General features: G+C 42.1%; 1 protein-coding gene across 2 annotated transcripts in view; it reads left to right on the top strand.

Moving 5' to 3' along the window:
- The window catches only part of NEBL (nebulette), a 386,786-nt gene that overhangs the window by 124,942 nt on the left and 234,636 nt on the right, over positions 1-27,208 (top strand). For both annotated transcript variants that reach the window (XM_027976595.3, XM_042230503.2), the window contains exon 3: positions 14,749-14,833. In XM_027976595.3, the coding sequence (XP_027832396.1) occupies positions 14,749-14,833 (85 nt within the window). The remainder of the gene's footprint in view (positions 1-14,748; positions 14,834-27,208) is intronic.

The raw sequence follows: 27,208 nt of genomic DNA, 5'->3' as shown, positions 1-27,208 counted from the left end.
TTAATTGTCTCAGAAACCAGGAAATACAAAAGCAGAGACTAGCCGGCCCTTTCTGCTTTCTTCCTGTCATCTGCCAGTGAGACTGTGAACTCTGGAACGAATCAGAGTGAGCAAGAGTTTGGGGAGATGGAAGGGAAAATACTGGGAGAAACAAAAATCAGTTGGCATTTCAGGAGTCCTCTCCGACCATGTCATTCTGTGCCTTTAAATCCTGCCAGTCACCAGAGTACCCCACACCTTGAGGTTGAGTGGATCCTCACTTTATTTTTTTTAGTGATTTTTAATTTATTTTTTCTTGCTTGCTTCTTTAAGTTCTGTGTTTTTCAAGCTGTGGATTGGACCCATTCCTGGGCCAGGATATTGATTTAGTGGGCTGAGACCAGCATTAAACAAAAAAGGCTAACGGAATATACTAGAACAAAGTAGAGAATGTTAGAGATCATCAGACAGGATGGACGTTGTATTGTTTGGACACTTCCATCTTATATACACCTGTGTGTATACTGGGTTGTGGGGCAAGATGCATTGTTTACTGCGAGCTCTAGTCAGGGTTTTAAAAAACACATTTTTAGCTGCCATTGAATTTGGTATATCTTACATTTTATTGTTGGCGTGGCTCAGCTGGTAAAGAATCCGCCTGCAATACGGGAGACCTGGGTTCGATTCCTGGGTTGGGAAGATCCCCTGGAGAAGGGAAAGGCTACCCAAATTTTATTGTTATCGTGAAAAATGTCCCGTTTTAATATTTGAAAAACAAAGTGCGTTGGTTGCAAACTTGAGTTGGCTTCACTGAAAATGTCCTATTTTTGTCTCATAGCTTGAGCGAGTGAAGTGAAAGTTGCTCAGTCGTGTTTGACTCTTGGCGACCCCATGGACTGTAGCCTGCCAGGCTCCTCTGTCCATGGGGATTCTCCAGGCAAGAATACTGGAGTGGGTTGCCATGCCCTCCTCCAGTGGATCTTCCCAACCCAGAGATCAAACCTAGGTCTCCTGCCTCGGAGGCAGATTTTTTACTGTCTGAGCCACCAAGTCTATATTGATAAAACTGTTTACCTTCAAGATTTCAAAGCCGTACTTTAGCTCATAAAACTGGTGATATTATAACTTGGTAGGCAGACTTCCCCTTCTCCCCTCAAGGATTTCTGCAGATTTTCTTTATTTTTAGAATTCTGAAATCTCACTAGGGCATGTTAGAGTTTTCTTTTGCTAAGTGCTGCTGGGCACCTAGTTTTCCTTTAGAGCTGAAGATCACTTCAGAATTCTCTCTGATTGCCCCTTTGTAGCCAACTCAGTCCCTTCATCCCTGGCCAATGTGAGTCACTAATTTCAATGAGTATATTTTCACTTGTTGATTTTCTACTAGCTCTATGGTGTTTTTGGTTTCTCTTTTTTCCTTAATAATTTGTTATTTGTTGATATAGCTTGATTATGTTGTAATATTCAGTGTACTATGATATTATAGCCTCTTGAATGATTTTCAGAGTTCTCATGCGTAAATTGTGTTTCCATCAGGGCTTGCTGGGTTCTCTTCTGTTCACACACACACTGTCTCCCTCACATTTACATCTTTGTTCTTTTCTTTCTTACTGTTGGATTATCTTACCCAGTTGGGGTTTGATGCTGTCTGTCTATTTTTATGATCGAGGAGGAGGCTGAAGGGTGCTGCTGTTGTTGTTCAATCACCCAGTCTTGTCCGACTCTCTGTGACCCACTGGACTGCAGCACGCCAGGCTTCCCTGTCTTTCACCATCTCCTGGAGCTTGCTCAAACTCATGTCCATTGAGTAGGTGATGCCATCCAACCATCTCATCCTCTGTTGCCCCTTCTCCTCCTGCCCTCAATCTTTCCCAGTGTCAGGGTCTTTTCTAGTGAGTCAGCTCTTCGCATCAGGTGGCCAAAGTATTGGAGCTTCAGCCTTGGCATCAGTCCCTCCAATGAATATTCAGGATTGATTTCGGTATGGTGTAGGTATATCTCCACCGTAGTCGGGATGGTTGCTTCCCTAGCAGATCTTTACCTAGAGTGTGAATGCTGACAGTGGCCTTCTCCAGGTGCTGTGAGTTGCCAGTGGAGTCAACAGGCCAGCATCCTTAAGGTGACCACATAGGATCGGCTAAGATAGAGAATCCCTGTTTTTAGAATAAACAAACAAGACAAAAACAAACAAGCAAAGGCAAGGAGGACTGGACTAACTGCTTTAGCATATTTAACTCACCAACCCAGTGTCCACATCAAGGCCTATTCTCCTTGTTTCAGACCTCAAGATAGGATTTGTCCACAAGCTGATCACTTACTTTATTTAGAGATAGGCCCAGTGTCTACTGGTGATTACCTCCCCTTCCAGGGTGATTACCTCTCCTCCAAATGGGAAGTAAATGGAGAAGGGAAAGAAATAGCCTGAGGAGTCATCTGGTTCTTCTAATACAGTGTTGCCCCTGGTGACAGTTCCGGAGCCCTCTTATATGTGGTCGACAGTTCTGACTCTGTTCTGTTGACCATCACCTTAGCTGTCTTTAATCTTTCTTCTCTATATTCTGTGTTTTTAAACAACTGACATTCTCTCTCTCTGTATGTATGGATATTTATTATACTTGTATTTAGGTACATTTAAAAAATATTTCCACTGGACTTTGTGTGGGAAGTGCTTGGCTTGCCACTTGAGTCAAATATATGGAAGGTAATAACTATATTTCTTTAAAAATACAGCACTTCATCCAGACCTTTCACAAACCCTCTCTTTTTTCCCCTGTACCATTAACCTGTGATGGAAAGGGTTAAAGCTGCACATCTTTCTCTTCATCCATGGCACTGAACACAGTGGCAATGTAATGACCTGTCGTGTTTTTGTTTAATTATATAATCAATAGCCATAAAAAAGTACGTTTCAAGAAGAGTTGATCTGTTTTGTGGTTAGACTTCCCTTCAGGAAGAGCGATGTGAATTGGTGATGTCTGCCTTGAGCCTGCGGGGGTTAACATGCAGGTGAAATCTACACCCCAGTGGTGGCTCTTTTTCATCTTCTTAGTTTCCCACAATTTATTTGATTTTTTTGGCCATAATTTTTCTGTGACTATAACTATTTTTATCAAAAAATTCACAACTGGATATAATATTACATTTTTAGGTTTGCATAGATATTTCCAAAATATAGAATTATTTTATGCTTCCCCCCATCTTTAGGCTTTAAATAATTATTTTTATAGATACAGAGCATTTATCAAAGGAATTATATTTATTATTCTTTTTAGCAATGGAAGATAATGTGATCTTTCTTGTGTTTTTAATGTTCTGTTTTTCTATGAACTTTGTTTTAAATATCGATGCTTTTTATTTTATTGATTTTTAATTGGAGGATAATTGCTTTACAATGTGTTTCTGCTGTACAACAGTGTGACTCAGCTGTATGTTTACATATATCCTCTCCCTCTTGAGCCTTCCTCCCACCCCCACAAGCCATCCTATCCCTCTAGGTCGTCACAGGGCACTGATCTGAGCTCCCTGTGTTTACAGCAGCTTCCCACCGGCTATCTATTTTACACATGGTTGTGTATATGTGTCGGTCTTAATCTCCCAATTCGTCCCACCCTCTCCTTCCCACACGGGTGTTTTTAATATCTTTCAGACTGCGGTAATGCCTCAGATACTTGAGTCCCAGTTCTGCATGTGTTCCTCTTGGCTCTGGTCACCCGGGCCTTTCAGCGTTCCTGAGCGCAAATCACAGAGCTGCCCAGCCACATGTGCGCCCGTTTGTGCATTCCCACCGTCAATATTGGCAGCAGCATAGGCACAGACTCTTCTCCACCAGCTTGTATTTTTCTCAACAGCATCTAGGGGTGTGTGTGTGTGAGAGTGTGTGTATTAATTTCTTACCTTTTACACAGTAATTCAAAATCTAGGTGACATGTTCCAATAGCTGATAAGCATTTCATAGTGTGCTTGGTTTACCGTGTAATCCCTTTGATCCTGCCTTCTTTTGTAAACACACGATGGAGGTTACAATGGAGTCCCGCTAAGGAAGTAAATCAGAGGGTGGCAGGTTTTTGACCCTTCCAGCCAGAAAGAGAATTTGGTAAATCGTTAGGTTATTGACTGCCCTTTAGAGAGCCAGGGGTTTGCTTTCTGCATCTCTTTCAGCTGGGCTTGTATGTCATGTAAGGGAGGCCTGCATTATCATAATCCATTTTTCGCTTTTATGTGATCTACCAGCGGCTCTTGTAAGCCTCCTTTCTGAAGAGCATTCCCCATTTACTTGCTCTAATTCACCATCTTTTTTTTTTTAAATCATAAATTTGATGTTTTGCAACCAGTGGCATCATTTGTGAGTTGTTTATGGAGGTGCTACAGGGAAGAAGATTAGTGGTAGAATTAAGAACGAGATGATGGCTATGGAGAGAAATCCATGAATAGACATCACATCAGTGACATAGCAAGAGAATGAAAGAAGCATTTAAACTTGAATATGTCTTTAGCTCATGTTGAATAGCATTCATCATACACTAACAAATTTATACTTAAGGGGTGTTATTAGGTAGGAAATGTCCAGATTGACCCCAACATGTAAAAATGGTACTATCTTAAAATGCCTCTATCCATTAGATGTTAGTTTCCCTGGCAGCACTCAAACTGGAATATTAGTAAAAAATACTGTAGAATTGTTTTTACTCATGTTATCATCCAGAGATGTATTATGGCCGGAGAAGGCAGTGGCACCCCACTCCAGTACTCTTGCCTGGAAAATCCCATGGACAGAGGAGCCTGGTAGGCTGCAGTCCATGGGGTCGCTAAGAGTCGAATACAACTGAGCGACTTCCCTTTCACTTTTCACTTTCATGCACTGGAGAAGGAAATGGCAACCCACTCCTAAATCTCAGGGACGGGGGAGCCTGGTGGGCTGCTGTCTATGGGGTCACACAGAGTCGGACACTACTGAAGTGACTTAGCAGCAGTAGCAGTATTATGGCCACAGGTGTTTGCTTATACAAAAATTCCCCGGTCAGTAATGTGTTAATTTTCTACATCTGAAAAGATAATCAAAATAGAATTATTTTTACAAATTATTAATAATTACGGAATTTCCAAGAACTTATATTCAAGCGAAAAAGACTTTCAGGTTTTTGCCTTCTTTTACACAATGTGTCATTTTCCATGATTGCTCTTTAACAAAATCCTTACAATAAAGTTTTAAGATTTTCTTTTGGAGAAAGAAATAAAAATGGAGACTAAGCATGTGAGACTCTACGTGCTTCGCCCTTGAAGAACCAAACCCAGGGGACTTACCTGGTGGTCCACTGGTTAAGATTCCATGCTTCTACTGCAGAGAGTACTAGTTCGCTCCCTGGTCAGGGAACTAAGGTCCTGCATTATGTGCGGAGTGGCCAAAATAAAAAGAAAAGAAATCCAGTGAGTGGCTTTGGGTGTTCAGGCTTCTGAGATTGGGGCTCTAGGTGGGAAAGAAAACGGTGGGAGAAACCCCCTGATGTGTCTGGCAGAGCGTGCTCAGACAGCAAAAGCACTTACACGGGAAGGCCCTTGGCAATTTGGAACTGGCTTCAGTTCAGACTTTTTAGGCAATGGAGGAGATCTTCCCTAAACAAATCTGTTAACATTTTAGTCTGGGGGGAACACAGCACAGTGTGGCTGTAAATGCACCAGTTCCTATCTTTGTCCGAGTAGCTCCATCTCACCCTTCCTGAGGCCCCGTCCCTTCATGAGTAGGTCTGGTTTGATCCAGTCTTCAAAGCTGTGCATGGCTCAAGTGTCCTCAAGCTGCATTTGTCTCTGTTGCTCCTTTGCTCTGGAAACCTTTCTGTGCAGAACACGTGGCTCCTGGGCCCCCTGCTCCATGCCTTTTCTTCCTGGAGGTCATTGCAGTGTTAGCAGTCGTTTCTCGTGTTTAGTGTGTGATGGCAGATCCCAGGCTAGGTTACAGTCTTTCTCTCTTTCCTTCTTCCTCTTCCCTCTCATCCACCCCAGTTTCATGCTGTTTCCTCTTCTCACTACATCTGGGCTCCAAAGCAGGCATCCTCAGGGAAGCTGTATCCAATAGGGCAGGATCCACGTATGAAGAGTTGATATTATAGCTGAGACAGTTTTTTCCTTGCTTTTTATGATTCTGCTGTCATTCCTTATGGGACACGTTGGCCTCCTACGTTTTCCTGCATTAGAGGCAGACTGGTGATCCTAGATTCGCACTGGGGAGTCCTGCCAGTGGTTCATGGCTGGGCCAGCTCTGAGACCCCTTTTGATTCTTGGGCGCCCACGATGTACTTACTGGTTGTTAGGTTGAATACCAGCCCTGTGTGGAGACTTTAATAGTGTTATTGTCACGTATTTCATATTTCACATATTTAATAGAGTTACTCATTTTGTGTCTGCCTGCTTGACCTAGCAATGAATGGGAGAGGGGTGTAGAAATCTCTGACTATATTGGTGAATATGCCAGTTTTCCGTGTCATCAATTTTGCATCTGCACACAATCTCTCTCTCTCCCTTTCTCTCTTCCATTTAGATGTACACACACACACACACACACACACACACACACACATATTTTTTTAAAAATTTTACATTTAAGATGATGCTTTTTTGGTGAATTGTCTTTATCACTATGTAGTATCTCTATTCTTAATAATGCCTTTATTTTTAAAGTATATTTTGTCTCATTTTGAGATTGCTATTTTTATAGTGAAGTTTAAAAATATGACTGTATATTGATTGTTTTGCCAGCAGATGTAACCCATTTACAGTTTTGTGATTATTGAATTGTTTCTCCCAACGGTTAAATTTCTATGCTGCTTTTTATTCTCTTTTGCTTTTATTTGCTATATTTGCTTTTATTCTCTTTATGCTTTTTATTTTCTGTGCTGCTATTTATTCTACGCTGCTTTTTTCCTTTCTGTTGTCTTTCCAGTTTTAATTTTATTGTTAAGAGTTTTGGCACTTTAAAAAATTTTGATTTTTCTCTTTTATAGGATTTGAATTTATGTGCATTATATCTTTGTGGTTACCCTTAGGGTTTTATCACATATGTTTACACACAGTTTAAAATTCAGTAACGTCTTAACCTTTCTCCTGAAGAACAGAGGACCTCCGCATGCTTTATTCTCATACTGCCCTCTTGTCTCTTTGTCAGGTATTTTTGCTTTGTCTTGTTTCATGCTGTGTTTGTGTATGTGGGTGTATGTGTTCATATGCATGTGTATGGTGCCTTGCATTTAGCATTTTATTTGCTCACCATTCCATTTTTGCATTTTAGCTTATCCTTCTGGAATTATTTTCTTTCTTGCTGAAGCATATCCTTTGTAAGTCACGTCATAGAGAACCCTGGTGGTGGGCCTGATTATTTTTAAATGTTTCACTTTTCATTCTTTGAAGATAATTTTGAGTGATGTGAAACAGTTATTATTGCTACAAAATGGAGTTGTTCATAGTTGGAAGAAATATTTAAAATTATGTACAAACCTTCTGTCATCTCTCCACTATCCAGTACAGTTCAGATCTTGACCTTTGGATAAAATTACCTCCTTGGTTAAATTCAGAGCATAAAAAAATGGTCCAGAGGAAAGTCATCAGGCCCTCACCTAACTCAGAAAGGTCAAATTGAAGAGCCAATTTAATAACGTGAGGTCAGACCTTCTGCCTTTTAAATGTTGTTAAGAAGGTTTTCCTGGTGGCTCAGTGGTAAAGAATCTGCTTACCAATGCAGGAGACAGGGGTTCAATCCCCGATCCAGGAAGATCCCACTTGCTGTGGAGCACCTAAGCCTGTGTGCTGCAACTATTGAGCCTGTGCTTTAGAGCCTGGGAGCTGAAACTAATGAACCCAAGTGCTGCACAGCGGCTGAAGCCTGCGTGCCCTAGAGTCTGTCCTCCGCAATAAGAAAAGGCACTGCAACGAGAAGCCTGTGCATTGCAACTAGAGAGCAGCTCCTGCTGGCCACAGCTAGAGAGAAGCCTGTGCAGCGGTGAAGAGCCAGCACAGCCAAAAATAAATAGTATATAAATATTAGAAATGAATGTTCTTAGAGATGAAGTTGCCTATTCTTAAAGCAGATGATGTATTAAAAATGTGAATACCCTTCCTCTTTCATGAGTGTTGTTAAGCAGAAGAGGACCTGAGGTCCCCAAGGTCACGCCTAGGTTTGATGATTCTCTAGGGGGTCTCCCAGGCTTCATGACTGTAATTTATTATAATGAAAAGATACAGAAGCAGCAAAGGGAAAAGCCGCATGGGGCAGAGTCCTGAGGAAACTGAGCAGAGGCTGCTAGAGTTTTCTCCCAGAAAGTTAACTGGGGCCTCTCTGAGACCCCCTCTGTGTCAAATGTTGCCAACCAGCTGAAGCTCGTTAGAGACTTCACTCCCAGAGTTTTCACCTGCGGGCTGTTTACATAGGCACTTCTGTCTGGCATGTACCCAAACTCCAGACTCCCAGAAGGAAAGCGAGGATTCTGCTTCACCATATTGTCTGTGCAAACAGCTTAGGCACAGAACTCCACTCTTATCAGCTAGTGGTGGTGGGAATGCCCCCCTCCTGGAACGCCCCCCTCCCACCCCCTCCATGGAATCCAAGTTCTTAGACACCAGCCGAGGGGCGACCTTGAAAGCTGGCCTTTCATAAATAGCATTGGGGCCTGCTGTATTTACTCTTCTGCTCAGGGGCCTTCATGAAATAATGATATAATAACAAATGCTTTTGACACCTGCGCTCTGTTCTTAGATTTCCTAGTTTGAGTAGAGCTGACAGTGTTCAAGGAAACAAAAAACTGGAGAGGGTGGGTAGGCTTGAGTGCTGGTGAGGAGGAGGGACTGACCTGGATTGTGGACAGGTTTAGGGGGAGATGGCAGGCCATTTGACTTTGCCAGATGGATGAAAATTAAAAAAAAAAAAATCAGAGATTGGCTGGAAACAGCTAGCAGTCTTATTAGTGGCCTCCTATAATGTTAGAAATTTGTATTTATTATGTAGAGTTTCCCAGTGTCGACACTCTGACATTTTGGAGTGGGGGGCTGTCCTGTGCATTGTAGGGTGTTTAGCAGTCTCCCTGGCCTCTGCTTGCTAGATGCCTGTGAGCATGTGCCTCCTCACCATCTCCCCAGTTGTGGCACCAAAAATGTCTCCAGACGTTGCCTGTTGCCACCTGTCCTCCAGGGACAGTGATTGAGAACCATTACTACAGAATTTACGGTAAATAAATTCACGATGATCTTAGCTTTATATATCTGAGCGGTTTACTCATAATTCATATTTGTAGAAGCTTTCCGTTTCATGTATTTCTAGCAAGAAGCTCATGCAAGAGCTCGGGGTGTTTTATCGTTGTTACATAGATGAAGGCAGTGAGACACACAGGTTAAGTTGCTTTGCAATAAAGCAACGAGAAAGTGATAGTAGAAGTAATAGTAACGATAATATTTGTTGTTATTAATTGAGTGCCTTCTCTGAGCCAGACACTGAAATGCTCTACAGGTGTTCATTTTGCAACAAGCCTAGGAAGCACTATCCTTGTGTTAATTTACAGATGAGGAACTTGAAGCCAGAGAGATCAAGAAATCTACCCAAAGGCGCAGTGGGTGAAAAAGCCAGGTCCAAACCCAGGCTGCTTGGCTCCAGCGCTCTCATGAACCATGGGCTCTGGGTAAAAAGCGAGAGGTTCTGGGTTCTTGATAGTGTTCTGTCTGATTACTGTCTCCATGGAGGTTGTGCTGCTAAGTTGTTTCAGTCGTGTTCGACTCTCTGTGACCCCGTGGACTGTAGCCCGCCAGGCGCCTCTGTCCATGGGATTCTCCAGGCAAGAATACTGGAGTGAGTTGCCGTTTCCTCCTCCAGGGGATCTTCCTGACCCAGAGATCGAACATACGTCTCCTGAGTCTCCTGCATGGCAGGCGGGTTCTTCACTTGCTGAGCTATCAGGGAAGCCCCCGTGGAGGCTGCCGTTTGCTTATTACGCTGTTTTCCTCACTCTGCCCAGCTCTGATCTCCTGTTTGCATATAATTTTCCTATATTATCAACCAAATCTCACAGAGATGAAAAAATTCAGAAGTCTTGTTTTTGTGACCTAACTTTGCCATTTCAGCTATAGTCTTCTGTTATTATCTTGATTCTTTCTCTTTTTATTTATTTTTAATGTAGCATTTCATGGAAGCATGGATTTGTTGCAGCTGTCAGCCTCATCTTGACACATACACTTTGTCCAATTCCTGCATACTTCAGCTAAGAGGCTTCTATTTATGGTGCTTAAACATTTTATGATATTCTTCAGATCTTTCCACCAGCTCATAACACATATGAGAAATATGTGTTATTTCTCATATTTCCATGATTATATATTATTATCCAGAAAATTTATTAATGTACCAATTCACCCACTCCATCTTTTGTAATTTTTTCTTTTTACTTTTTTTACTTATTCCCTTTGAACATTCATTTTTCATGCTCCCATGCCTTCTACCCCATGTTCTGATCCCTAATATAGACAAGGAGAAAAATGCCATTCTTTCTCTAAGCCTAGTGAAGAAATGATCTTTCCTGAAGCTTTCTTTTTGAGACAGTTATTTTGTCTCTTTTAAATGCACTATTTGGGAAGAGCTAGAATTAACTATATCCATCAGTTAGTTTTAAAATGCTTTGCTTCTCTGTTCCTGTGATCCCATGAGGGATCATTCAGCCCTCATTTTTTTTTTCTGGGTCTGTTTTTCTTTTGCGAGTGGGGTGTTGGGTGAGTGGGAGTTAAGACTATGATTTCAGAACAGAATATCATCAGATTAGTTTAGATGGACATTGCTATATGACGTTGAGAAATCCAGGGTTTTCAGATGTGTCCAGTTTGGCAAAATTAATTAAGGTTCTCTAGATGTTGTAATTATTATTTTTAATATAAACAGTGTGTGCAGCCTTCTCTGTAATTACATTTATTACGTCTGTGTCTCATGGTCCCAACTCATGAGACCACTCCACTGTCTTTTGCTTGTCAGGCATTTCCCCCCAAGACCATACTCACTAGAATTTTGCTAGCTCTGAAGATAACTTTAGTCCCCAAAGTCTTAGGTTTTAATCTGTTATACTACTCATGACTCCTAGTAGTTTCAGATATGAATTCCACATTTCTTCAGCATTTTTTATATTTTGGCTATTAATACTAGATTGAATTTTTCTTCTGTCAAAAATTTGGATAGTTTCTTCTTGTAATGCATCTTTAGAGAGTTATATTACCTGTAATTACAAAATCATTAAATTTTAGGATTAGGAAGATATTGGAAAAAATGCAAAGCACTGCAATCTGTTTATAGTCCTCAATATAATTGTACTGTGTATCAGTAAATGTGTTGTTTTGGCTATCAGGTGAGCAGAGTATGTCCTCTTTAAAAAAAATAAAGAAAAACAGTAGAAGCTTTTCAGTTTGTTTTGTTTTCAAAGGTGTAAAACCTTGTTTCAAATAGAACTTAGTTTGGGTTGCTGATTTCAAACATATTAAAGTGGTATTTTATTTACATTCAGGTATAAGTTCAGATCTATCACTTTTTCCATTATAAAGTCAAAGGGTGAGAGTAGATTATTTTCATGAAATGGTTACTTTAAAATTGAGAGATAAGTGTGACAAGTGATGTTTTGTGAGTATCCAAGTAGACATTTTTGCCTAGTATGGACCAAATGCCAGATTGAATCCCCCCCCCCCCCCCCCCCCCCCCCCCGCCACTGCCAGTTCATTTTTCCATACTAGGATGCTATTCAATAAAAATTCTGTTTAGTTTTAAAATTATGTTTCCTTAAAAATTCTGTTTAATAGTTATTTTGTGTTTAAAACATAATTTTTAATTAAACATACATGGCAGGCGAAAATTGTCCCCTCCAAATCTTCCCCTAAACTGAGTTGACCTGCAAGTACAATACAGTTTCAACTGGTTAAACTTTCTGTAACACATTTGAGAGTAGATTTTAATTACAGTTTCAAAAGTCATTAAAATACATACATACACTTTTTGAATTAAACATTATGGAAGTCCTGAAAATCTCTGTGAAACTTTATTTTGCAGAATGTATTTTGAAAAAGGAAATATGCCAAGTTGTTATTTTAGCTTTAACGTATAGCAGAACATACATAGTGGCTACATGTTTAAGTCCAGTTTAGTTCAGCTTTCCAAGATGGAGTTGCAAATGGTCTGAAACACCCACCTTGAAGTTGTCTGTTGAGCTTCACCTGTCTGGAGCACAGTTGCTCCCAAGTAATCTATAAAAATAAAGAATCACTATGTTGTATGCTTGAAAGTAATATAGTATTGTAAGTCAACTGTACTTCAATAAATTAAAAAATCCTTGTAGTAGCCCCCCGTGTGGCTGATACCAAGTCTATGACTTCATGATAAGGAGGGGAGACCTTGCCTTATCACAGCTTCCTCACTTGAATCAGTAACTCTAGTTTTACCAACATTTCATTAAACTTGACTGCTCTCTACTTCTTAGTCTGGGTTAGAAGAAGGAAACCAGAAAGGCAGAGGACCATGGAAGGCTGACTTCTGTGTATGAGAAATACTCTCTTGCCAGTCAACAGGCATAAAAGCGATCTCGTGGCATTTAGGCCATCCTGACCTTTGTAAACTTTGAAAGCACTACTGTTTTGTACCATGGTCTGATCATGTCTATTTAAATGACCCTGAGTTATCGTGAACAAATTTAAAGTAGGTTTGTATCTGCTCTAAAAAGCAAGGAAATTATGGTGAAATAGTGAGGCTTAGAGGACTTTTGGGAAGCTGCAGGAAGAGATGGAGGGTGGGCATTACCAAGAAGAGGGTCCACGGAGAAGGAAGTGGAAGGATGGGAGCTCTTTGCGGGATGGCTCTGAGCTCCTCAGCTTCTCTGGTGATGGAGTCACAGGAGCCAGATGTACCCTCCGTGCCAGCTGGGCATAGGGAGTGGAGGCACTTACTCATGTCTTAGCCACACGTGGGAGAAGACGCCCTCACTTCACCACCAGGAGGGCCTGTGTGCCTGCATACACGCCATCGTATATGATGTAATGCAGTGAAGCTGTTCTGTAGCCTGCCATGAGTTATGGTCTTATAGCTTGACCCTCTCTCTCTTACCCTCCTCCCTCCCTCCCTTCCTCTCTCCTTCCTTCCCTCCTGTCTCTTCTTCTTTCTACAAATATTTATTGAAATCATATTCATGCTGAGACAGACTCCGACAGATGTGGAGTGTGCTCTGACAAGGGAAAGATAGCCTGTCTTGCTGCCGCAGGACTTTCCTTGTACTGTGAGACAGAGTTATGTCAATAGGAACATAGAAATGAATATGAAAAAAATTATAATGGGATGAAGAGTACATTCCAGGACACATTTGTGAGACCAGAAGGCTTCTTCGAGGAAGTGCAGTCTAAGGCGAGAACTCAGAGATAAAGAGGAGTTAACCAAGAAGTGGGGTGTTCCTGGCCAGGGAGAACCATGTCGGGGTAGAGGTAGGAAAGAGTAGGGTGAGCTCCACGGCCAGAGCGTGGCGTGTGAGTGAGAAGTTTGCAGAAGGCTGACCATGGAGGCCTTGGTGGACGGGAGGCTGGACTATTTTCTCTGATCAGTGGGAAGCATTGGGAAGGTTTTATTCAGAGGAGTCAGATGATCAGGTTGGCATTTTGGAAAGTTTGCTCTGGGGAGTTGGATTAGAAGGGCAAGACTGGCAAGCATGGTAGTTACCTAAAAGATAAATGTGGACTTTAAAGAAAGATTGAGTGAAGACAGAGAGCTGTAAATAGAATCAAGACATATTTAGGAGATGGAATCAATAGAGTTGGCAATGGATTAATTAGATGTGTGAAGAGTCAAGGTTACTCCCAGGTTTCTGGTGTAGACAGCTGCAGACTAATGGGTGAAAGAGAGAACGCAGGGGAAGGAATTCATTTTGGGACTGTAGTGGGGTGATGGACTGTTGGTTATCAGACTGAGTTTGTGGTAAGCATGGGCTGTACACAAGTGGAAATGCCAGTGGGTCTGAAATACAGGAGAGAAAGCTGGGCTAGAGATGTAGATTTGGGAGTGATTGGCATGATATCAGGGGTACCCAGAGCTATGAGAACAAATTAGATCACCCTGAAGATCACTAAGAGAAGAAAAGCCTGTTAGAACTGTGAAGGAGGATGAGCAGAGAGGAGTCCCAAGAGACAGAGAAGGAACAGCTAGAAGGGCCAGGAGTGGGCCGGGCCAGGAGTGTGGGGGGACAGAGACACCAGTGGAAGAGGACAATTCAAATCAGGAGAGGCTAAGCAAGAGGAAGACCAAGACGTGTCTGTGGGATCCTCTATGCCACCAGAAGCCGTTGTGACCTTAACCAGAGCAGTGTCTGCAGACAGGAACTGGAATGCATAGCGCTGATGAGAGAGTTGGAAGAGATGAGCAGAGACAGTGAGTTGAGGCCTCTTTGTCAGGAAGTTCGGCAGAAGGGAAAGAATGGACTCTGGAACCTCATGCTCGAGTAGTGTGGGTGGAGGGGAGATGGAGTCAGGAAAGCCTTGTGCGTGCTCGGGTGCTGACGGGAAGAAGCTCACAGAGAAGCCTAGGGTGAAATTCTGGGAGACAGTGGGGATAAGTGGGTCACAGAGGGTCCTGAGAACAGAGGAGGGCTTGGGATCCATGATAGACAGGACCTTACCTAAGAGGAGAGACACCTCTGCCGTTGTGACAGAAGGGCAGAATAAAATGACTGGGGTAAAAACATTGTTTGCTGTCACAATATTTTAATTCTATTCTTTAAAAAAATGTCTCCGCAGACACTACCCAAAGCAGTCCTTCACCACGGTGGCAGATACACCTGAAAACCTTCGCCTGAAGCAGCAAAGTGAATTGCAGAGTCAGGTAATTTCTGAAAAGCCTGGTTTTGCTGCTGATTCTTAATATTATTCATAAGACCACTGTTCCGTTGTTGGACTCTTCACACCGGGTCACCAGCCGGTGTGAAGACTGAAAGCGAGCCTGGGCGGGCATTCCGGGAGCAAGTGCCCAACGTCTGTTTCATTCCTGGTCTTGGATCACCCTGATATTCTTGGTTCTGTTATCCACATGGGACTTGGGCAAGTAAATGAGTTCTGGTCAGAGGCAGTGTTTTCCAACAATATTGATTTATTTGGTCCTAAATATTTAAAAACATTTTATAAATAGCTTTTCCACACTGCATATGTAGGGGAAAAAGAGGTGTGAACTTGACCCAGTTGCAGAGAGTGTGGGGCTAACACCCTGTCTGTGTATCTCACACCAGCCACTAGCTTTGTTTTCATCCTGTCACTTTATTCATCTTTCTTTCATATGTCACTCTGACAGCATGAACAAAGATTAGAACACCACGATTGGCTCCCAGTCAACCATTTTGGATGGAAATGTGCCTCCAATATGGAGAAACACATCAGTTAAGACTAGGGATTCGAATGACAGTGTTTTCTTCAGGGACACGCAATCACTTCTTGAGAAACCGAGGGCACTTTCACTCAGCGAAGTTTTCTTGCCTCCGTGGTGTCGGACGATGCTCGGTGGCTAACGTGAGAGCCCGCTGGTCAGCATCGAGGTAGAATAACACTGAGGAGCGGGGAGGGAAGGCTGTGTTGAGGCCCCCCTTCCACTGTTGATTGGTTGTGACCTTGGGCCAGCCACTCTCATTCTTTGTGGTTGTGTAAAGTGAGACAGTCTATCTGATCTTACCTACCTGTCTTGAGGGTGGCTGCAGGTGTCAAATGAGTAGTTAGGCGTGAAAGCATTTTGAAAAGTTAGCAAATGATGATATGACTGTGGAGGCCGATGATTATTACCAAGGTCCCTGAGAATCCTCGATGTGAAAAGGGAGAAGAGAAGAATTTGTGAAGGAGGAAGGGGGTCTAGCTAACACTTTTTGAAAATGTCAGTTGTAGCTGTTTGTAATGAGAGTAGTCAGCTCTCAGTTGCAGTGGATCTAATTTACGTTCATGCAGGTTTATCTGATCACAGGGGAGATCGTAGTTCCCTTCACCCTCTTTTTGGGGGAACTTGGGACCACTTCTCAGTCCACTTAATTAATGGGAAAAAAACTCAGAGTACAGTTTACTGTTGGTTAACAATGCCATGAAGACTTGGTTGGCAGTTAGTTTTTGGTTTATGTAAAATGCTAATTTTCTGTGTGCTAAGCCATTAGTTCAAAAAATTGAGTGCCGGCCAAAGAGAGGCACTGTTGCAAAGCCGGCAAGAACACCCCTTTGCTCATTCACACCACAGAGGATGCCAGGACTTGGCTCCCGTCTGTGCAGATCCAATATGCCTTTCTTCTCCTCGAGTTAGGATTAATTAGATGATTCTGGAGAAGTACTACGAGCACACTGGAAAACAGAACTAAATCAAGAAATCAAATATTTGTTTCCTTCCTGTTACATGTCCTTGTTATGTGCAAAAGCATTTATAATTAGTTAATCCTTCCTTCCCGGAGCTCATGGGATGTCTGAGGAAATAGGACTAACATGCTCTCCCCTCCACTCAAGCAAGCATGTTTCATTTACAGTGAGGATTCAGAAGGGGAGGGATGAGTATGGCTTGGTCTGGTCATGCTTCACGCTAGAGCGGGGTCTGAATGGAACTTGAAGGCTGACACAGAATCTGATATGAACCTTGTCTCCTTCCTTGAGAGAGCACCTCTCTCCCTTTGGGTTCAGTTAGTGGCTACACATGCCACCTACTTGGTCCAGGAACAAGCATTTATTGTTTTCCTACCACATGCCTAACTCTGGAAAAGCAAAAGGAAAAAGGAGCTCACAGTTTCATGAAGGGTTGCCTTTATTCTCCGTCACGTAGGTAGCAGGCTGCAAACAAGGCAGAGCATGAGTGTAGTTCATGGCCGGCGGGTCAGTTAATAGAGGGAGGTACAAAGTGCTGTGTGGTCTCCAAGTACTGGTCAGGTGAAGGCATCAGATTTTCTGTATGATTTTCCTCAAAAATCATCTTCTCCAGAAAGAAAATGTAGGACTTCATCAGACAGACAGCATGGAGAAGTTCAACTCGATTCAAGAAGCATGCGTTGACTACTTATTATGTGCAAGGAACTGTGCTAGGTGTGGGGGAAGGAAAGGAAGGAAAATCACCATCATCACCATTATCATCATCATCTTCAGGGCACATAATTTTACATGCACTACTTCATTTCCTCTCAAACAGCCCTATGAGACAGGAGTTTATTATCATCCCTCTGTAGAGGAAGCATTCAACCTTTAAAGAATTTAGAGAACTTGCCCTTTCGAACAGCAAGGAGTTGAACTTGACATACAACCTGGATCTGTGAGCCCCAAGTGTCCAGTCTCAACCAGTACTCTGGTCACATTACTTGGAGAGCGCCTAGGAAAGGAGATGTGTAAGCAAGTACTTGAGGGGCCAGCTGGTAGTGCAGTGTATGTAAGGGTGGAATTTTGCATAAAGTGCAAACGTCACACATAGGAGGAAGTCCTTTCTCTCTCCTCTCCCTCCCCTTCCTCCCCTCCCCCTTCTTCTCTTTCCCCTCCTTCTTTGTGAGAGATGCAAGCACTTCTAGAGTATTTCTACCTTTTGCAAAGACATGGAAAGATACCTGCCCTAATGGTAGTGTTCATGACTGGCAATTCATTTAAAGTTAGCGTATTAAATGATTTGATTCTGTGGTAGAGCATGTCCTTTGAGTTTTGGTATCAAGAATTCTGAATGGCTCAACAGTTTTGGTGGAAAATTGGTTATTAATATTTTATTTACTTGTTTTGATAACCTGTGATGCTAAATGAGTCACGTTACTCATCTGTTCATGACTCTGAGTTTTGAAATTCTGAAATCCTTTGTAATTGTTTGGTTAAAATTAATCCTTTTCTTTTAGTTCATTAGCTTACCAAATGAGCCAAAATGAAGGAAAAACAAAAGCCGTTGCAGTCCAACTTAGGAAGTTATTTATGGTTACATGTTGTTGTCTTTTTCTTTTTTTCTCCTCTGTCCTCTTTTTGAGAGGGTTATGAATTTTGCCAGCCCCCATTTTTTTTTGCCTGAGTGTTAGATCCTCTCAAGCTTTTTTGGGATCTGTATTAGGTGCCAATTGTCATAATAAAATGATATGAAATACCAGAGAATAAACAAGGAAACCATGAGTTAGCTTTTTGGAACTGGTGACAGGCAGTGGCTGCAGGCGTTAGCTAGCTTGCAGATGACTGGTGCCTGCCCACATGGCCAGCCACTGACCCCAGTGGACGTGGACGGCCCTGGAAATCACATCTCACAGGATGAACTGCCTCCAAGAAATAACAGAACTGGAGGTTAGGCACCCCCACTGGCCCGCAGAACCCATTCAATAAGGCGCAGAAATGTAAACCTTTCCTTCCAGTGGTATTAGTAACATTGTACTTTACCTCTGGAGCATCCGGCTTTCTCTGCATGCCTTGAGACAGCAGAATGTCATTGTTTTTTGTGGGGAAGTGAGCCTTGAGTTCCAAAGACTTGCCTGGTAAATGAAACTTCTGGAACACAAACTTTTTGTAAGTTGGGCAGTCCCTAAGCTTTTAAAAAACTTCAGGTGAAAAGGCCCCTTAGGAGAGAATTTTTTAACTTTTTATTTTCACGTGATGTTGTAGCAAGTGTTTTTTCTTTGGGCTGTGTAGAATGTTCTTAGTGGAAGAAAATGGACAGATGTTTTGAACTCATCGGATGTCTGAAGACTTCTTAAAGCTGGGGAAATTGTTCTTCAAATGGAATTTTGACGGGAAGTCTTTCTAGGAAGAGAGCAAAACAGGACAGATGTGGCTGAAGCAAGGGAAGGGGGGGTGCAAACTCCCCTCCTTGTGTTCTCTCTGCTTCTCCCCATCCTCTGCTTCCAGGGCCTCAGGGTGAGTGTCTTAGGAAACCCTGGGCCTCTGTGGGGCTGAGTTCTGAAAATCAACGCTAAAACAAAGACACTTTCCCACTTGACTTAGTTGTTTGTAGTCCTGAAAATAATGGAGAATTGGGGTTCACTGTATTCTTAAATGGAGTGTGCATAATTTATGAGTCCTGATAAGATGAAGTCGGAGATGATGATGAATCAATTACAAATGATTCTGGAACCTTTGGGCCTTCATTTTGTCGTCTGTGTTGATTTTTTAAAAATCATTTTTGGATTTTAGTTTTTAATATTGTTAGCATCTTTTTAAAGTTTTTCTCAACAGAAGTAAGTGAAAATTTCAAAACAATGTGAGGATAGCAGTTTGGGACACTGTATCCTCTTATTAATGTCTTCCTGTGATATTAACATAAATGTGGTATCATTGCTATTTAGTTGCAGTTTGTCACAACAGATTCATACCCAATAGAGACTAGCAGTAGAAATCTATGGTGGTTTGCTGAATGACAGAGGATGAGCTAGATATAAATGTTTAGGAGGGAGATTGTAGAGGTCAAGTAAAGGAATAGTGATAACACCTATGACCTGTTGCATCTGGTTCTTTCTCTCTAAAATGTGTATGGTATCTTTAACACAAGGTTTATTTGAAGATTGAATTTTATGACATATGTATGCTGCTGCTGCTAAGTCACTTCAGTCGTGTCCGACTCTGTGCGACCCCATAGACGGCAGCCCACCAGGCTCCCCCATCCCTGGGATTCTCCAGGCAAGAACACTGGAGTGGGTTGCCATTTCCTTCTCCAGTGCAGGAAAGTGAAAAGTGAAAGTGAAGTCGCTCAGTTGTGTCCAACTCTTAGCAACCCCATGGACTGCAGCCTACCAGGCTCCTCCGTCCATGGGATTTTCCAGGCAAGAGACATATGATCCTTTTTTAATCGTCCATGTTTCTGTGGAGGCATACAAAACATGGTGCATCGGGAACAGGATATATGATAGTAGGAAGGTGAGAAGGTGGCGTGATTTTTTTTTCTAGGGAATAGTTACACATCTCTGTGGAATTAATGAAGGCATGTGTCTAATACATACTTCTGAAGGTCAAGGAGGTAAGGCTGTGTCCAGCATTCTCTTTCTCTAGCTTGCCCTTGGCACCTTTCTGTGTCTCCTAATTCTGTTTTCCATTTCCGGAGGGTTTTTCTCTCAGTTATCTGTCATCTAACCATCCAGGAAGTTGTTAAACTATTATCTAACGCAAGACTCCCCTCAGGTAGCAACTGCTTTTTAATAAGGTATCATTGAGGATGGACTTCCTTCAAAGTAACGGATCCATAACTGAGGAACATTACTAATTGTTGAAAGAAAACCGAAGGGCCATTTTGGAGTTCATCCTCTGTATGTCTGTCAAATCTCACCCCAGAGGTTCTCACCCGATCAGAAATTTGACCTGAATTTTTCATTTGCCACCCAGCACCAGGGATATGCCAAATTCTGTGCTAGATATTGGGGATGCCGTAGTGAGCAAAACCAGATAAAGCCCTTACTCTCCAGAGACTTATGGTCTAGTAGAGGAGAGGATGATAATAAAAAATTAACAAACGTTAACTACCGTAGGAAAAATTGCAACTGTGACAAGAGCTGCAGAGAGAGCAGTGTGTATTATAGTTATGTTTAAAAACATTTTCGGGGTGTTAGAGGCCTGAGTGCTTCTCAGCAGACAGATACATAATGGGATCTCAGAGTGGCCTGCTGCCTCCTGCCCAGATGTGGATCCCATTTCTAAGTGTGTTTCTCTCTCTTTTCTTTTTTTCCCACTTTGCCATCTTAGCTGACAATCCGTTGCTCTTTGCTGGGTCCTCTTACTGGTCCTTATCTCATCTGACAAGCTCAGACTTCTAAACAGAAGATTGTCTCTCCAGATAGTTTCTGTGGGTAATGCTTACATTACACTGCTCTCGGACAAGAAGCCTTTCATATTTGCTTTTTAATTTTCCATTTTCTTTGAACTTAATTTTGGCAGCTGTATAGTTCCCATCTTTTGATTCCTCACCATTTGATGCTGTGTTCTGATCCTACGGTGATGCTTCTTATTTCTCACAATAAGCGCTTTCTCATGTATGTAAAGGTAAAAGTTCACAGGGAAAAGCTTCGGCATGTTTCTTTTCAAGGTTTCGAGGCAGTGAAAATGATGAGAGATTGTGTTTCACATATAGGAAGGGCTGAATGTGAATCAGTACTTCAAAGGAGAAATATTAATTCACTTGGTGTGGCACATTTCTTTCAGGGAACATAACATGCTGTGCAGATGTTAACTCTCACCCCCACCATCTCCCACAAGTCAGATTGTTTTTCTCTTTCACTTCTGGATAAAATGATGTAAGAGGCAAAAATGTCAGTGGTGACGGACAGCAAAATAACCAAGATGTTTTGATTTGCTGTGTCATGATGGAGTTTTAGAGCCTTTCATCATTGGAGCCTGGTCTCCTCCTCATCCTCCTGAAATGACCCATATTCTTTCCATCTGTTCTCAGAGTCCCAGCAGCGTGGTTCTTTGGTACCCTGGGCTCATCCTGTCCCTGCCCCCCACATCATTCCCACAGCCCGTGGTGGAGGTTGGAGGGTGGAGGTGCGGTTCTCTGGGATGGCAGGCAGCAAGCTACTTGTTTTTATTCTGTGGGCCAGAGGCAGATGACTTGTCCTTTAATTAGGCATTTGAATATATAGCCTATCAATATTGTGGCTCTGGGGTCATGGTGTAACAGCTGTGATGAGGAGACTGTCTTGAAAATACATCAATGTAGTTTTTCATCTTTGTCTTCTATAAATTGTGTTCTGCCCTACTATTTCACACTTATGGCTCCAGAGAAAGGAGAAGAGCAACCCCCTCTTTGAGAAGGAGGAAATATGGTCCCAGGTGAAGAGGAGGCCTGTCTTCCCTTCTGGCCATGGTAGCTTGTAGAAGGAAGGTGGGAAAAAATCAGAGGCTGAAACGTGACCTCCCCTCTCTCTTCTGGCTTAAGTCTCTGAAAGGGAAGATGAGGGAGGCATGGTAGATGGGTGGAGAAAGGCAAGAAGCAGAGAAGACCACCCTGCAAGACGTCCTGCAGACCTCCTCCCTCCTCCATGGTATACTCGGGCTTATGCGGTGTGCAGGCAGGGAGGGAACCTGAGTGCTGTTTATCGGCGTCTTAGTCTCTCATGTGGGGCAGAGGGGGATGGATATTCCGGTGTGGAGACAGTAGAGAGATGCTGAGGGTGCTTGCTGTGGAGCTGGCATGGGCAATGCCATGAAGGAATAACGGGCCCCAGGAGCCAGGGATGGTGTGCAGGCAGGCAGGACCAGTGAGACCTGAGTGAGAAGCCCGGACAGGCAGGTATGGTGCCGATGCCAGCAGGCCTTTTCTGAGCTGGGGGAGAAGACAACATGAGGTCACCAGCCATAGTCTTCGGCAGGACGCCAGCAGGGGCCCAGGGAGCAGGAGGCCAAGGAGATGCCACTGAGCTCAGAGGCGTTAAAGGAGAAAATGAGTGGGCCTGGGTCCAGCACTTCACCCTTGCTTCCCTCCGAGGTCACCGTCTCATCATGGAATCAGCAAAACCAAATCTATTGTCCACTATTGGACTCAGAAAGGTCCTCTTGGTAGTAGCCAGCAGCACACAGTAGGCCTGATGAGCACACTGAGTCTTTCAGCTCTCATAAAGTCCCTGTGTGTTCTTTTGCCAGAAATTATTTGGTCTAATTATTTCATGTTATTTCAGAACTTTGCTTGTAGCATCCACTGTCTTCAGAAGGACTGCCTGCTGGAGTTCTACGTGGTCCTTGTACAGATGAAAACTGGCTTGAGAAATTCTGTGCAGAAAGATGACTGTGATGGCTTCATTCTTTAAAAAAGCTTTCATTTGGAACAATTACTGTGTTGTGTTCTGAAATGAGATCTCTACTTAAGCTTCCAAAAATATTGGTTGTACTTTTTTTAGTGGGTGAGGAGAGCAGTTAGAATTCCCTTCCCTTCCTTCGTCCTTTCCAGCCTGTCTTAATTTCTGGTGATCAAGCATAAGGGTGATAGTAGATCAGAAGTTAAGGGAACCCAAATTTGATCCTAACTAGAAGGGACATCTAGGCTCTGTTTGACTGGTGCTCTGATTCCTATTAATATGAAATTGTTTATATTTCAAGGGAATCTATGCTCTGCAAACATCTTCTAAGGAAAATTTAACAAGCCCCTTTAGCTACAGATTTAGCTTCCTAAGCACACAGTACTTTTAGACACCAAGCAACTAAATATACCAGATTTCACATACTTAAAACTACAGAAGTGAAGAACAGTAAAACTAAGGATCCTATTTTTAATTAAACAATCTTAGAGTTCCTATACAGGACTTCCCTGGTGGTTCAAATGGTTAAGAATTTGCTTGCAATGCAGGAGACCTGGGTTCGATCTCTGGCTTGGGAAGATCCCTTGGAGAAGGTAATGGCTGACCACTCCAGTATTTTTTCCTGGAGAATTCAATGGACTGAGGGGCCTGGTGGGCTATAGTCCATGGGATCACAAAGAGTCAGACATGACTGAGCAACTACCACTTTCCCTTTTTCAGAGCCCCTATACAGATTTTAAAAATCTCTAGTATGGCTGCAATACTTTCAATCATTAAAACTAAACCCAAAGTAAATCTTATCTGTGTTTCTTCTATATGTTTTCTAAAGATTTGTTTAGAACTGGATAATCCCCAAGGCTTTGAGAGGATTTTTGTTCTAGAATATTTTACTCTCTACAGGAATACCACTTAAGTCTTAGGTATGTATATATACTACGTATATTATTACGCATAACACATGTAAAATGTTTATATGTATGTGTATATATGCACATAACATACATATATACATTGTGAATATATGTATACACATGTATATATATGTGTATAATATGCAGATACACACACATATATGTATTCAATATATAATAATATAATAAAGCTGGCTTAGAGAGACAATGTTTAGAAAATAGTCTCCTTGAAAACCTGCAAGACTAGAGCATGTGAATCTTCTTTTCTCTTTTGTTATCAAATGACTAAGTATGATTTAATTCACTGCTGGACTCTGAAATAGCTGCACCGTTCGCAATCTTAGTTTCCATCATGTAAATGAGCTCTGCAGTTCCTGTGTCTTTTAGTCATTCCATATGTTTTAGGAACTAGCTGAGGTGAAAAGGAATAACAGAGCTGGTATTATTACTGGAAGGGAGGTAATGAGAGCTTTTTCAAAATATCACCTATTTCAGAGGGCAGATCACTCACTTTTCACAGGATAAGGAGAAGAGACATCATTAAAGCTTTACCTGTTTTGACGGGCCTTACTCTCTCTGTAGTTTGTTAATTTAATTTTTTTTTAATATCTGTTTTCTTTATCCTTTGTTTCAGATTTTAAATCAGAAGCTAGAGGTCTTATTAATGTAGTGGTTATTACCTGATAATACAGCTAAGCAGTTCTGGATTATATTTATACCGTTTGATGATAAGGGTGATAATGTATGAAATGAAATAGAAACAAAGAAATTTCATAAAATAGTCTTATAAGAATGAAGAATTAGATACTTTCTTGAGAAGTAGACAGATGCTTTTCTAATTGTTTCTTGGCATTAGTTACAAATTAAGAAAATTCAAGACATTTTTGATTTCAAACCTTTGCTAGCAAAGTAATCTCATGTAAGGACCCACATGTACTTCCTGTAATTTAATTCTCTATAAAAAGTTGCTTCGATTATTTATTGGTTTAAACTACATTTACTGAATACCTCCTTTGACCAGACACTGCCTGCTCTTGGGGTGAAGGTGTGTGTAGACAGAAGCCAGCAGTATTGAAGAGGGGGACATGACCCCTGACTTAGAGGCGTTTATTGAGTTTCTCAACAGATATTCTCCCAAATTCTGTAAACAGTTGTTTTTTTTTTTTTTTTTTTGCAGTCTGTTTAGTCTTCCCCTCACATTCTCCGATGAGATATTTACCTTTTCTTTGAATGGAAGCCCAGAACGACTTTCTTTCCCTTTATGTAGATCAAATACCAGCTACTCTGAGAAACTATATATTGGAGAGGAAATGATCTTCAGCTGATTTTGAAAATAACTCTACAGCACCCATGCCCTTTTGTAATCTGTTTGTAGAGGTTGTTCCTTCTTAAAATAATGTTGATAAAATATTTTTAGTTGTTTGATGGACACAGAAAAGCTTCTCCAATAAAATCCACTTTTGGGGGGATTATCGTCAGGAGAATTAAATCACGTCATCAGCAACATCCCAGTCCTCTTGTTATTCTGCAGACTCCAGAGCAGTGGCCCCTCATTCTTTTTGGGTCATGGGACCCCTTTGGAAGTTTGATCAAAGCCATTGAAATTCTCCTTTGGAAAAGATATAGAAGTACAAATATGCGAACTTTAAAATCAAAGGGAGTTCATGAGTTAGCAAAGGTCATCAGAGCCCCAAGTTTTAGGGAGTGTGGTCAAGTCAGCCAGTGGGAGGAGCTGAGAAGAATAGGCTGAATTTAGAGGCTGGGCAGAGGCTAGAGGCTGGCACAGAGAGGTTATGGATTCACTGCCCTCTAAGCACAATTTTATCTTTTAATTAACTGTTTGGGAAATGTGAAATGTTACTGCCTTAAAGAAAGCAGTCTGGCATCAACTGTTAAACCTTAAAAATATATATACTCTTTGATCCAGCAGGTCCACTCCTGGAAATTTCTCCTATAGAAAAAGAAATATCAACATGTAAGGCATATGGGCAAGGATCTCTCGGTCAGCATCATTTGTAGCAGCAAAAAACTGGAAACTGAAAGCCCATCAACAAGGTGATAGTAGAATAAATTAGGATAACCCAGACCAAAGAATATTATGCAGCCATTAAAATTTGGGATGTCCATATGATATTGCCCAGTGAGAACTATAGATACAGAAAAGTGTGTCAGTTAGAAAACACTCCCTCTGTGCATGTCTGTGTCTGTATTTCTATATGTCTGATTAAGAGTATATATGTAGGGAGAAGGCAATGGCACCCCACTCCAGTACTCTTGCCTGGAAAATCCCATGGACAGAGGAGCCTGGTAGGCTGCAGTCCATGGGGTCGCGAAGAGTTGGACACGACTGAGAGACTTCACTTTCATGCACTGGAGAAGGAAATGGCAACCCACTCCAGTATGGCAGGATGGGGGAGCCTGGTGGGCTGCCGTCTATGGGGTCACACAGAGTTGGACACGACTGAAGCGACTTAGCAGCAACAGCAGCAGATGTAGGGAGAAAAATATGAACTAATATACACTAGGGTGTTAGAGTTTGTTCTGGAAACCTATCCATAGTGAGCCAAACTAAGGGGAAAAAAATTGAAATAATTAAAAAATGTATATGAGAGCATTAATGCATTCTTATGCAATTATCTCTGTTATATCTATCTACCTATCTCTATTATCTATCTGTTGGTGGCTATATATGAAAAGAAAAAAAAACAGTGATTTCGAACATAATTGCTTGTATGTAGTTAGCATTTCATTGTTTTCTTCCTTCACAGTTGGTAACACCAGACATTTTCAGTTCAGTTTTGTGGGGTTACTAGGGATGTCCCTGATGACTTAAGAGGTGAACTTACAGCTCTAAAGTTACTCGGTCTATAGCAAATGTTTGTTGGATGTCTATTTTACATCATGTACTCGGCTTTTTGCTGGGGAGACTCGAAGAACTGAGGCTTGTGCCTGACTGTACAACTCAGGGACTGCAGCTGCATTTGAACTTCCTCCCCTCAATCTGCTGTTTATCTGCATGTTTGCTTGTGTGTGTGAGAAAGAGAGCCCAGGTGCTGCTCTCATATTAGTAGGAACCTAAGAATTTGGGGTAAGATCTTTTTTCAAAAAGTCGATTAAAAAATTATTTCTTTATTTTGGCGACATGGCATGTGGAATCTTAGTTCCCTGGGTCAGGGATTGAACCCATCCCCCCGCATTGGAAGTGGGGACTCAACCACTAGACCACCGGGGAAGCCCCCGAAGTAATAAAATCTTGATGTTTCTTCTTTTGTTCCATTAAAGGACCTATTATCTAATTGTCCCTGTTTACCTCAGAAATGCCCAGAGACCTCTAGAAAGGATAGTACTGTAAGGATTTTAGAGGAGAAAGAAGTGAGAGGCACTTCCCGTAGATTCAGTTCAGTTCAGTCGCTCAGTCGTGTCCGACTCTTTGTGACCCCATGAATCGCAGCACACCAGGCCTCCCTGTCCATCACCATCTCCTGGAGTTCACTCAGACTCACGCCCATCGAGTCCGTGATGCCATCCAGCCATCTCATCCTTGGTCGTCCCCTTCTCCTCCTGCCCCCAATCCCCCCCAGCATCAGACTCTTTTCCAATGAGTCAACT

Source organism: Ovis aries, chromosome 13 (genome assembly GCF_016772045.2).
Source record: "Ovis aries strain OAR_USU_Benz2616 breed Rambouillet chromosome 13, ARS-UI_Ramb_v3.0, whole genome shotgun sequence".
Lineage (NCBI taxonomy): Eukaryota > Metazoa > Chordata > Mammalia > Artiodactyla > Bovidae > Ovis > Ovis aries.
Note: the sequence above shows the minus strand (reverse complement) of the source record. Positions and strands in the feature narration are given on the sequence as shown.